The sequence below is a fragment of the Ischnura elegans genome, chromosome 5, assembly GCF_921293095.1.
Source record: "Ischnura elegans chromosome 5, ioIscEleg1.1, whole genome shotgun sequence".
Taxonomy (NCBI): domain Eukaryota; kingdom Metazoa; phylum Arthropoda; class Insecta; order Odonata; family Coenagrionidae; genus Ischnura; species Ischnura elegans.
In genome coordinates, this window is record NC_060250.1 from 27607831 (window position 1) to 27620409 (window position 12579).

At 37.0% G+C, this 12579-nt stretch overlaps 1 protein-coding gene across 1 annotated transcript in view; it reads right to left on the reverse strand.

Moving 5' to 3' along the window:
* The window catches only part of LOC124158629 (flocculation protein FLO11-like), a 112108-nt gene that overhangs the window by 24852 nt on the left and 74677 nt on the right, over positions 1 to 12579 (reverse strand). Inside the window, exons 3-4 of the mRNA XM_046533818.1 lie at positions 9128 to 9202; positions 5977 to 6207 (exon numbers count right to left, since the gene is read on the reverse strand). Coding sequence (XP_046389774.1) covers positions 5977 to 6207; positions 9128 to 9202 — 306 coding nt within the window. The remainder of the gene's footprint in view (positions 1 to 5976; positions 6208 to 9127; positions 9203 to 12579) is intronic.

Sequence of the window (12579 nt, forward strand, 5' to 3'; positions counted from 1 at the left end):
CGTACAACGCGTTTCGGCTCACTGAGCCATCATTTGGTACAAGACTTCTTGTGATTATACCAGATGATATGTCAGTGATCCGAAACGCGTTGTACGCAGTAAAAATTTTTCTGGAAAAGTGCTACGATCTTTTATTTATTTAAATATGCCTAACTTCCACCAATTGATGCCCGAATATGTTTAACTTAAATAAACCGATATTAATGCCAAAAAGCGCTGTTTTTCGGTGGCGTGGAAAAAATTTAATGATAGCAGTGGAGGATCTGTGGGGGGGGGGGGTCTCCCCTTTAGGTATCCAATTTACACTTGATAGAATGGTACTTTTTTCCGACTCCCAAACTGCTGGAATTTTAACCCCCATTTAGCCACCCCCTTGTCCCTATCCTGGATCCGCCACTGAATAAAAGCACTTGTGGGAATTCGCAAAGAAAATTTAAAAGTGATGCGGATTCCAAAATTTTAGAATAAATTATGTAGGTGCGTCATAAAAAATACGAATTATAGATCTTACATTAAATAGTGGGAACGCCTTTATCCAAGCATCCTACCCTTCATTTTCGTGAATTTTCACCGAGAATTCTTGAAGTAACATAAACTTGATTCAGGTACCCTGTAATCTACTAATGAAGTAAGATGAGGCGAAAAAGATGACTTTTGTGATATCTTCATATTGTTACTGTTATATCTTCATGTTGTTAGGTCTGAAAAATGGTGACGCAAAGTATCTTAGCATTAGAAGGACGGAAGACGGTCATTTTTGACCGATTACGATTTCGCTAGTTACGCGATTAATCACATTCTGCATGAATCGTCCCAGGATTTGGCGAATTTTCCTCAATTACTCTATATATTTTGCCACGAAATATTTTTTTTTGTAATTTCAATATCTTTTTATTAGTACTTTTACTCTAAAATACTAACGCAGCTGTTGTGTATAATAATATTAAAGCTAGTTACTAACAGATTGATCACAGAGAAAAGTTACAGCCAAAGCAATTTCATCCACTCTCATGTGCAACAAAAATATTAATTAAATTAATAGATTAGCGAATAGTATTGCCCTTGGAGGGCTATAAATAACTAAAATTTTAGGAATGCAGTCAGAGAAGTTACATTTGAAGAATTTAATTCAGCTTTGTCGTGATGAATGTGGGCGAGTATAGTATTGATTTAAGGACCTTCGTTAACAGAGACAAAAACAGATGAGAAAAGAATTGCAAATTTTGCGAAAGGGTGAGCTATTATTTTCCTCAAGCCCCTAGAATTATGACGCGAAAGCTCACATCCTGGTGGTGAATGATTCTTTTAATACAATGCGAAGAAATTCTTTGGCAGATTTCCGTCCCACGAAAGCGGACGTTTGAAACACTGCACCCTGGTGAGACGATTTCAAATCGCTGGTTTCCATATGAAAAAATAACAATCCTTCTCCCAGTTTCCCAATACGAAAGGGTTTCATTCTTCCCGTTCCATTGAAATCGTTCGGCTTAAGGGGTGACAAGAGATTTTTTCCCTGTGATCCCACGACTTTCCTGAAGTAAGGGTAGGCCTATATGGAACTGCTTGAGCTCTTAATGTCATAAGAGTTGGATAACTTCACGAGGTTAATAATGCAATAAAATCGCGGAAAGGAGGAAATTTTTTCAGAAAATATTTAGTAGACAATAGCCCAGTTTTCATCAATGCCAAAACAATTCTATAAAATTAAATTCAGTTAAAATTTTCGGGTTAATAGAAATCTCCCTGAAAAAGAAAAGTTCACATGAGATACAAAAAAAATTTGAAATACTTCTTTTCTCTTCGCACTCATCGAATTTTGACCAATAAAGCTAGGGTTTTAATCATAGATCATGTTTAATTGAATTGGAAAGTAAACCATCATGAGTATAGGCTCTTATTTTGGTGCTTGTGATGCGAAGAAAAATGGAGATTGGATAAAATTATTAAGTATTTGACAAATGTGACATAAAAGAGAAATGATATGAGGTTCGCCATAATGAAAAAAAAAAACATGAATGAAACCAAAGCATATGTATCTCCTTGTGCATCATTCGGAGTTAAAAGTAAATCAATGCTGTTATAGAAGTCTCAACGTGTTATTTCAATATTGTAATATCACTAGTCTAAACAAGGCGAGTGAATAAATGTGAATTTAAAATTATAGTGAGCGACTGGTCTCCATGCTTTGAGACTTAATTTTTATTATTAACAAGTCACTTGAGAAAATGGTATTTTTCATTATCAACTTAAGGAAAATATGGATTTAACTCCTCATATTTATAAATCAATATATTTTTCATACAATTTTATAGTTTCTGGGGAACCATTTAAAAGAATTTCACTGCCCTGGAGGATAGTCTTGCTGCATCCCATCATAGTACTTCTATTCGTTACTTAATTCCGGCCTTAAAATACTTAACATTTACAGTATATATTAAGAAAACGATGCATCTGTGCAGACATAATGAAGCTTGTCACATTTCAACGTTGTTTTCGAGGGAAATCAGCCTTCAAAGTCATGTTAATTTTTAGAGATACAATATGAAATATACGAACGCGTGTTCGGAATATTTACACTGCAACGTGAAAGGCGTTGATGAAAAAAACTCAACCAATTTGTAAACTCTATACTGTACATTCGTATTACAATATTTGTATTATAATGCAGTATTGTATTTTCGTTTAATACGAAGGTAGAGGAAAACTAGCAGCCGCTAATTTTTTACTATTACGCTTTCCGCCGAGTTAGTGATTCACCTTAATAGTGGTACTAATATACCAATTCGGATTCTTCTCTATGATTCTGGGGAAGTCAACAAATGGTCTTGAAATTGAGACATTGAATCGTCATTTCACTCTTCACAATATTTTCCATCGACGCTGAATGTTTACTCCGTTTCCTCTGGCTGTATGGTCTCCCCGTTAAGCCCCTTCACTTCGCTTTGATGCCGTTTGATCGCGCCCCGCCAATAGCATAAGCAGCGCTGCGCCTCGTCGAGCCTTAATCCGATTGCGGGCTCTCCAGGAAGTGCATGCCGCAGGATGAGCGATTTATTGATGGTTCATAGCGGCGGCCGAGCATTCTTCCACATCATCCTCGTCTCATGCCAAAGCATCGAAGGCTTGGCTCGCGAATGCCCATGATTTGTTGTTCGTTCAACAGCTTCCGCGACGACAATGCCGTTCAATTATTTCATAGCACTGCAATCCAAAGGTAGGCACACTCGGCGGTAAAATCCACTTCATCCCTCTATTTCTTCAAAGCACTGCATGAACCGAGTGACTTTGTTCGCAGTCACGCGCGCGAGTTCAAATTTACATGCACCAAGGGTGAAATTCGTCAAGACTAATCAATTGGCTCAGCCGAAATTCGAACCCCGGATCTGCCGATTACCGATCAGGTATGCCCAGGTAACTGATAGACGCTGATAGCCGCCAGTAGCCGATAGCCACCAATTTAGCATAATTGACCTGCAATCGGTAGATCCGGGTTCGAATCCCGGCTAAAACAAATGATTTTTTCATGTCGTATTTCATCCTGATTTCCTCTCTCTTCCCCATTCTTCTTTCTTCAGTTTCTTGACGTTCTTCTTTCCTTGTATCCTTCTCCATCTCCTCTGAGTACATAACTCTTGGTCTTCTAAGGTATATTGGGGCAGGAGCGGCCGACCACCAACCTCCACTAATCACAGAGACAATAGATAAATTGTAACCTTGAATATGATTCTCCAAGACAAGTTTCTCTTTCGCCCTTTCAGTACGGAATACTTAACTCTAGATAGGTGATGCTCGGTCGATCTGATCGATCATTTGATATTTCTGATGATTCAGATGCAAAATGAAAAATATTACAATCCATACTATTTATTAGTTTCCTATTCAAAATATAACGAACTTAAAGTTTACTTAGTGCAAGAATTTGTACTGATAGAGTCACTTTCGGTCTCACAGGCCGATCGTCCACTACTAAAAATAAAGATGGAATACTAAAATGATAGATGGATGATATTTGACATTTAATTAAAATGTGGAATGGTTTTGGCCCTGTGGAACCTCAGTTTGGCGTTTTTACAATTCATTAAAAGTATTGTCATTATCAATACGTTTTACGAGTTCTGAGTGGCCTATTATTAAATTATAGCAAAATACATCATGCAACATCACTCTTTAGCATAATTTGATGAATTACTGCATCTCCATATCATGTGGTGCAACACCAGAATCATAGAATTTCAGCTCCCACTTAATGGACCTCAGCTCATATTATTCATATGATGAGCATCCTTCAGTTTTCACTGTTTCCTTGCGTCTTTAATACATAATTGATCATCAATTTATGAAAGAAATAAATCATTCAAAAACTATAGTTGAACTAATAAACGCAGAGATGCGAAAGATAATTTCTTCAATCCAAAAAAATGTACATATTGACCAGCACCGATTAAATTGGAAATGAAAACGTCATTCGACTAGATCCCTTGCTACTAGTACAATGCGATAAAAGCTAGATGCGTGCTCTAAATTCAAATTCAAGTCTAGCAAAATAATTTTTTCGCATAAAATTGCAACTTCGGTGAGTACTATTTTCCTCAATGAATTATAGGGGAGTTTGTACATGCTTTGCATGTATCCTGCATAGTTTTTTACCAGAAATTTTGGAATTTTGATAAATTATTTCTCGAGGCTTTTGAGTTTTATTCGGTGATTGGTATTTCGTAAAGAATTGATTAAAAGATTGCGTAATGTCCTCAAGGGTTCTACACCGGGTCGCTGACTCCATCCTGACCGATTTTTCATTGGGATTCCTTTCCCTTAGTTCTCAGGGCTGGTCTTGGATGAATTTTAGATTCTATCCCCAGCCCTGAGGAGTTTGGAATAGATTTCCAACTAAATGACGCGCCTGCCATCATGAAGGTATTGACCCGCTGTAAAACCCGCGCAGAAATTGTCTAATGTTATTCATTAAGTCTTCCAATACACATGGGAAAAAAATATCAAATTCAACCCACACAGAACTCCGTGAGGGGGTAATTAATAATATCCAAAGTTTTTGCAAAATATTGCCTTTGCACTGAAACCCGAGATTTTGAAAAACCCAAAGGGTGAAATCAGATTTACACCAAGGATAAAATCGATAAGAAAAAATCATTTGACACAATCCGGATTCGAATCAGCATCTGTCAGTGCTTCAGATCTTCCCGCTATCTAATTAGGATGTATACTATTCCTGTCAATCAACGTTTTTAAAGAAAAAAATCATGCAAGAGTTGGACAGAGTCTCGTGAACAATCTGCTGAAACTCCTGATCCCCCTACCATAATTTAACTTTTTACATGTTTATTGAATAACTAGAAAATCGTGATGAAGCGTGAGCCATGAAGTGAAGCGACAAAAGGATATCAAACAGCAAAATTTGCCAAAAAAAAAAATGCCTTCATCATTATTTGGCAGGATTTGAAGTTAACCAAATGCGTAGAAAGTAAAATAGGATATTTTTGAAAATTCTAATTTAAATGATATTCAATAAATGTTTAAAGTAAAATGTTCTTAGAATTGAAGAGAGATCGCATTTTTAGTGAGAGTTAATACACGATATATTTTCCTCGATTCCGCCATTTCCAAAGTTTGTTGCCTGGACCACATGGTTATATAGAGACTACAATTCCGGCATCGCCTTTCGTCACCGCGCAGAATGCAACATGACGTAACGATGACGCCATCGAACAGCCAAAAATCGCTCCGACAACACGCCGCCCTCCGCAGACGAACGAAGGCGACGAGGAGCAACAACGCTGGACCCCCCTCAAGGTTCAACGACACGGACGGGCGGGGCAGAAAGCGGTCGTAAACAATAGGGATCCGCGCGGCGCAATCGATCACCGGCGAAGGTGTCACTGCGGAATTCATGCTCTCGCACTTGAAGGGAAGCCGTGTTCGACAAGGGGAGGGGAGAGGCAGGCATTGCGGAGGTCTCACCGAGGTCAATGTCTAGGAGGAGGGCGAGAGACGGCGCTCCGGGACAGTCGTAGCGCGAAGGGCAACACTCCTCTTGGGAGGCGAACAGGGGGGTGCAGCCGGCCGGGGCGGGGGAACATGGCGTCCGCGCGCACCCGACCTTTCCCCCGGAGCAATGGCACTCCTCACATCGGCCGGCGATGCCCGGGATGCTCGAACCCTCCTCGAACTTCTGACCGTCCACGTCGCAACCTGCACAAGGAGGATAAAAAAAAGCACCAGGTTACTCGGTGGAAATGAACAAAACTTGCAAATTTTAGTTAAAATCCGAAGATTCAAGCGAATTGATTTTTTTCGATACTGATACAAATACTTTCAATTTTCTACGATTATAAAATCTATTAAATCCTAGGTTTCAATGTTACTTCATCCATGTTACAAGGACATAATTGAGATATGAAGTGAAACATTTTGCACTCCCACTTAATATCTCCTAATGGATCTCCACAAAGTATCTGCCTCATCCATCCAATTCTTCAAGGACATGATTATTTTGTATCATTGAAACCTTCAAGGTGGTCCATTCACATTAAAATCTAGGTCGTAATAATATAATCTAGGAATATTGAAAGTATTTATTTCAATGCTGCAAATTTCACTTTAAAATATTTATATTTCAAAACTATCCAGGTTTCGATGTAAAAATTACTTTCAGTGAGTATCTTCTTAAATCATTTTCTTCATCACCTGCAGATGTGAATGCAAGCATTAAAATCTGGGTCGTGTTATCACGAAAAATCTCAAAGTATAATTCCCAAGTTTTGTTAATTTCAATTATGGCAAAGTTTCACATAATTACGTCTGAAGCCGCTCTATTTTTTACCAGATTACTTAATGCTAATAATAACCTCAGGCTTGTATTTGTGATACATATCCATTACTGAAATAAATTATATACCTACAAATTAGAAATAAAAATTAGTCTTGCGGAGAAAAAGCTCAATTGAAACTCGAGGGAGAATATCAGCGAAATATAGAGAACCACAGTCGACAGAATGGAATGCTCGCGGAGATTCTTTGAGAAGGTATCCGCGGAATAGAGGTGAGGTGAAACACTTTGCACTCCCACTTAATATCTCCTAATGGATCTCCACAAAGTATCTGCCTCATCCATCCAATTCTTCAAGGACATGATTATTTTGTATCATTGAAACCTTCAAGGTGGTCCATTCACATTAAAATCTAGGTCGTAATAATATAATCTAGGAATATTGAAAGTATTTATTTCAATGCTGCAAATTTCACTTTAAAATATTTATATTTCAAAACTATCCAGGTTTCGATGTAAAAATTACTTTCAGTGAGTATCTTCTTAAATCATTTTCTTCATCATCTTCTTGGCGATGTAAGGGATGTAAGATTTTCAGGAGCGAATAGATTTAAATTGAGCAATTAGTTTTCTACTGAAAACTGGCATTGGAAAGCTATGAATTGTAAAGTTTGTATTATTGTGAATATATATTTTGGTTAACAGCCCTAATTATGGCGTATTTCTCCGTGAAATTTGGATCGATATGCCAATCAGCGACGCGAATAGTGACTTTATAAACCCATTTATAATACCTGCCTTAAGTTTTAAAATGTATATTTTTAGTCTATTGGCAGATATTAGAATACCATGTGGCATAAGTGGTGAATGCGGTAACCTGGATCGGGTATGAGATCGAGATATTTTTACCTATGAAAATAAAATATCCTTGAATATGTCTAAAAGACAAGTATCCATTATTTTTTTGTAATATATACGCTAATACGGTTTCAATAACCCACCCCACTGAGCCTTTTTCTTCACGCTTTTCAAAAATTTGGCGATAAGTGGGCACATTGTGCACACGCATTGCCTAATGCCATTTTTAATTGCCTAAATCGAAAGATTATTACTCCTGGAGTACGTATTTTACGCTTCTAGATTTTTAAATGACGATATCTATTTTTCGCGATTAAATGAAAAGTGAAAATTTTCAAGCGCGCGAAAGCGCGGCGGCCAAGTATGAATGCTGGAAAAACTTCGTGTGTCGTCATTTTGGTTCCAGCTGCCATCGTACGAGGCCACCTTGGCGAGAGGCTATGAGCGCCGATACGATACAGGCTGCTAGCATGTCGCATAGTACCCTGCTAGCAGGTAGCGCTTGGCTTAAATAAGGATTATTAATACCCTACCAAACGAAGGAAACTCTCCGACCATAGGCAATTTTAATAGGTGATTAATAAGAGATGTTTCCCTAAGCTCTGTGCCTCATGCATGCATTGGTAATCTCAGAAGATGTAAATTTCGTATAGAAACTAGGTCCCAGTGACGTCACGTGGAGTAGCATCGCATGGACGCCAATCTGGCCTTTTAGGTTAAAATTGACCATTAATATTCGTCTAAACTGGGATTTCTAAAACCAAATAATTTGTGCATTATGAATACACTAATGTTGGGTAACGAATCGCAATTATGTCTTTCGCTTTCTTTGATCGAGGAAACTACCCTATTCACATACTTGTGGTAAGTGAACTCTACGCTTGAAATAATGCATAGGTGAGTGCGTCACTTTCTATCACCTATCGAAACTAATATTTGATTTGAAATCCAAGTTAAAATCAAAATATATATTGCAAACAAACACAGACGTAATAAACTGTGGAGAGCATTGAAAAACGTTTTCTAGCTCTGAAATTGTGATTACGCAATTTGAATTTTGGGAAAAATGATATGGGACAAGAAAATTTAGTCATTACAAATTAGTAGTTCAGTTTTAAATTACGAATTTCAAACGTTTTTCCAAAGCAAGGAGACTTTTCTTACAATAATTTATTAAGGATATCGACGTATATAGAGCATTAACGTTTTGTGATAGGTCAGTTTGAGAGCGACATTAATACTTTTATTAATTTATATAACAACTTTTCAACTTTTTTTTAATAAATAAAAGATCGTAGCACTTTTCCACAAGAATTTCTTTTTCTTTTCTTTTGGAAAAGTGCTACGATCTTTTATTTATTTAAATATGCCTAACTTCCACCAATTTAAGCCTGAATCTGTTGAACTAATGGTTTCAAGTTTCACGTTTATCCCTTAACCCGCAATAAGGCTTTCTTGTCGTAAGAAAATAGCAAAGCCACTCACCGGAAATATTACGGGCTGGTTCCGTTCCAAAAGTCATCTCTTCTATGGCTCGTCCAACAGTATTGTTGACTTCATCTGCAAAGAAAAGTAAAGTGAATCGTAAATAAATTTTTCCGCATACATACAACCTTCCCTTTTAAGATAATCTTCTATCATATGGATCAAGAGTAAAATTAGTGCTATGAATAATGATACAACCTTTCCGAACTGAATAGAAAAATGTGCGAAAGATCCATAGTGAAAAAATCATTCGCCTTTACCGCCGAATGATTTTTTCTCTGTGGATCTTTCGCACGATTGTGCATTGCGGGTGACTCCCGTAAAAATTATCACCGCGGCTAGTCCCGGTATACTTTAAACTGAATAGAAAAACTTTTGCTCACGACCAGGGTATTTAAAGGATCTGACAAATGCAAATGTAAAACTTACAAAGCCAGTGTCATAGAGTTTATATTAGAAATAGGAGAAATTATTAATAATACACGTATCATTAATAAACGAAGTATCGCCTAGTTTCCTCGATTATTCCTTCTACACCAGTGTCGTATCTTCAACGTGTCATCAAAAATTTTTGAGCATTAAAGAGGCATATCACTGGCATACAAAACGTGCGCAAAAGGTTCTCCTCGTGTGAAAGAGGGAGAAGGGAAAGCTGAGCAGATTATAAGTCTTTTTGACGTAATATGAAAAGGCAAAATTCCCACGATGAATTTTTGAGGTCATTGTGTTCCTTTATAATTAAAAAGTGGCACGAATAGCTTCTCTCCTTTGAAGACAATCGCAAAAACTTGGGGAAAAATAAACTTAACCCGTTGATACCAACTTCAAATTAAAAAAAAAACAGGAATAACATCGCGGTGAACAGCGGCGTACCTTTACGGGGTCACCCGTAACTACACATACAGCGCGAAAATTCCACAGAGGAAAAATTGTATGCCTTGGGCGAGATTCAAAACAGATGCTAGGTGTTCCAGAATTTTTGCACTTTCAAAGAAGAGATAAGTTTCATCAATGGATCGAAAATCTCCTCGCACACCACCTAGCTCTCCTGAAGCACCTAGTTGATCAGATAACCTCTTTGACTAAGTTGACTTTGCTATCAAATCGTTTTAAATGCCGTGGAACACTTATCCACTTCACAAGTACTTTAAAAAATTTAAGCAGCTTTTATAAATGTAAATCGAGAATGCTATAAGGATACTTCATTTAGAATAGGTAGAACTCCTTGATTTTCGCGAATGCGAATTTTTGTGACCCCATTACTGCATGCATTTCATGTATCTGTAGGTCATATCCGAGCACCATAAAAATTTGTGAAAAATCGTATATAACGCCACGTATACTATGAGTGGAGAAAAACATTAAAAATATGAAGTCACGAATATTTAGGATAAAATGAAGAAAGATGGGCTACAAAATGCATGCCTTAAGGAATTGTAAGGGTATATTGGTTGAAGACGACAAGAGGATTCCCTCCGTTGGGTCCATCTTGATTTTGAATGATGTACGAGTATTTATCTTCCCCAATGACCTTCTATGAGCTTGTTTTTCCAAATTTTTATTCATGCATGTGTTCATTACGCCAGAGTCAACTATGTCCTTCCTAACTTTTTCACACTATTCCTATACGTCTTTTCCTGAAGTAGATTCTGTCCTCAATGTATCAATGTCCTTATGTTTTACCCCAAACCCGTACGCACACACTTATACAATTTTAAGATATAATTGATATATTTTTTTTATTTTTTCGATTGAAAAATTCAATATTCAAGTTATTTTTTAGCATAATGTATCAATGTCCTTATGTTTTACCCCAAACCCGTACGCACACACTTATACAATTTTAAAATATTATTGATATATTTTTTTATTTTTTCGATTGAAAAATTCAATATTCAAGTTATCATTTAGCATAATAGAGTCTATTTTATTGTAAAGAAATAGTTTTAATTTGATTATCATTGGTCGAAATACGGTTCTAGGAAAGAACTCAAATCTTTCAACTTTTACACCAGTTGAGGTGCACTTTTATCATTACCTGCTACACTTCTTTTTGTAAGAATTGAAAGTTTTATTTTCTTGAAAAAATACTTGATAACTATTGATTGACAGAGATAAGAGTGAAGAAAGGAATCCTAAATTTCTGCATTTTGAAGCAATTAAGGCACAATTTTACTTTTTATTCTTCCATGTTCAGAGTAAACCGTGATCCGGGAGCCGATTTTGCCTTTATTTTTCCGAGCTCAGTAAACCACCGCTAACGTCACGAGCGTTGCCGCCCTTAATGTTTTCTTTTCTCACACTCCGTGGGAAGTCAGTCATCTTTCCGGGACACCTTAAGAGAATTTCCTCTTTTCTCACTATGTGCATGAATTGCATAACCCAGGACGCAAGCACCACGCACACTTCACGGAATATTTTCATTGATAGCTTCAATTTCTACCTTAGGCGAGTGACATTACATGGGCTAAAAGTCACCATCGCAATCAAAGCCTCTTGGCTCCTGGTGGAATTGATACGGTCATGCTTCGAACCCAGATTTACTGAGGATTTTGAAGGGTAGATACACTAAATGTCTGCCTAATTAAAAAAACTTAAATCATAATTACTTAAATTCTATTTATTCAGCAGTTTTTGACCAAAGTTTCCAGATAAATATTTACAAGTTTAATAAAGAAATTCATATATAATTTAAAGCAAATCTCTCATAGCTATTTTTTGATAAGTAAGCCGTTATTAGCATACAGTTATACTGCCTTTAAATATATATTCGTATGCTACAATGCTGCAGTTGAAACACAAAACGGTGACAGAATTCACTAAATGTTATGCAATATCATCCGAAAGAAATAATACTTTTTCGTCGGAATCATCTCCTTGATCAGTCTTAAAAAATAAATTTTAGAATTTTAAAATTTTATATTCCCGCTAAATTTGCTAGTGCGTGGTGCTTCCAATCGTAAAGAACATTCTGAGCGGCGACAAAAATTTTCCGAAGCGTAGTTAAAATTATGACTCATCATGTTTGTTTTCACGAAAATATTTCTAAAGCTGCGAGCTATTTTTACGCTGAGAAGAACATTCGGGCCAGTGTGGCTAAGCTATTTTTGCTGAACTCTCCAAATATTTTACAGGAGGGAAGTGAGCTTTTTTGACAGAGTTTTAAAGAGAGTAAAGGTTATTGAGAATAAATCATATGCTCTATTCCAAGTAACGATGCCACAGAAATTGTCAGAGGCGCCGACTCCATGGGGCCTGGGGGGCCCGAGCCCCCTCATAAATCGTTATGGGTGTGAGGAAAAAATGTGTCAGGCTTGTCTATTTTCCCCGGAGTGTCCAGATATCGAGATTCGAGTTATAAGGATAAGGAGGTTAATATTGATCATACGACTCTTCTAAAATGCTTTAAAAAAACTTAAAAATCACTACTTATAAAATATCCCGGGGCAAGA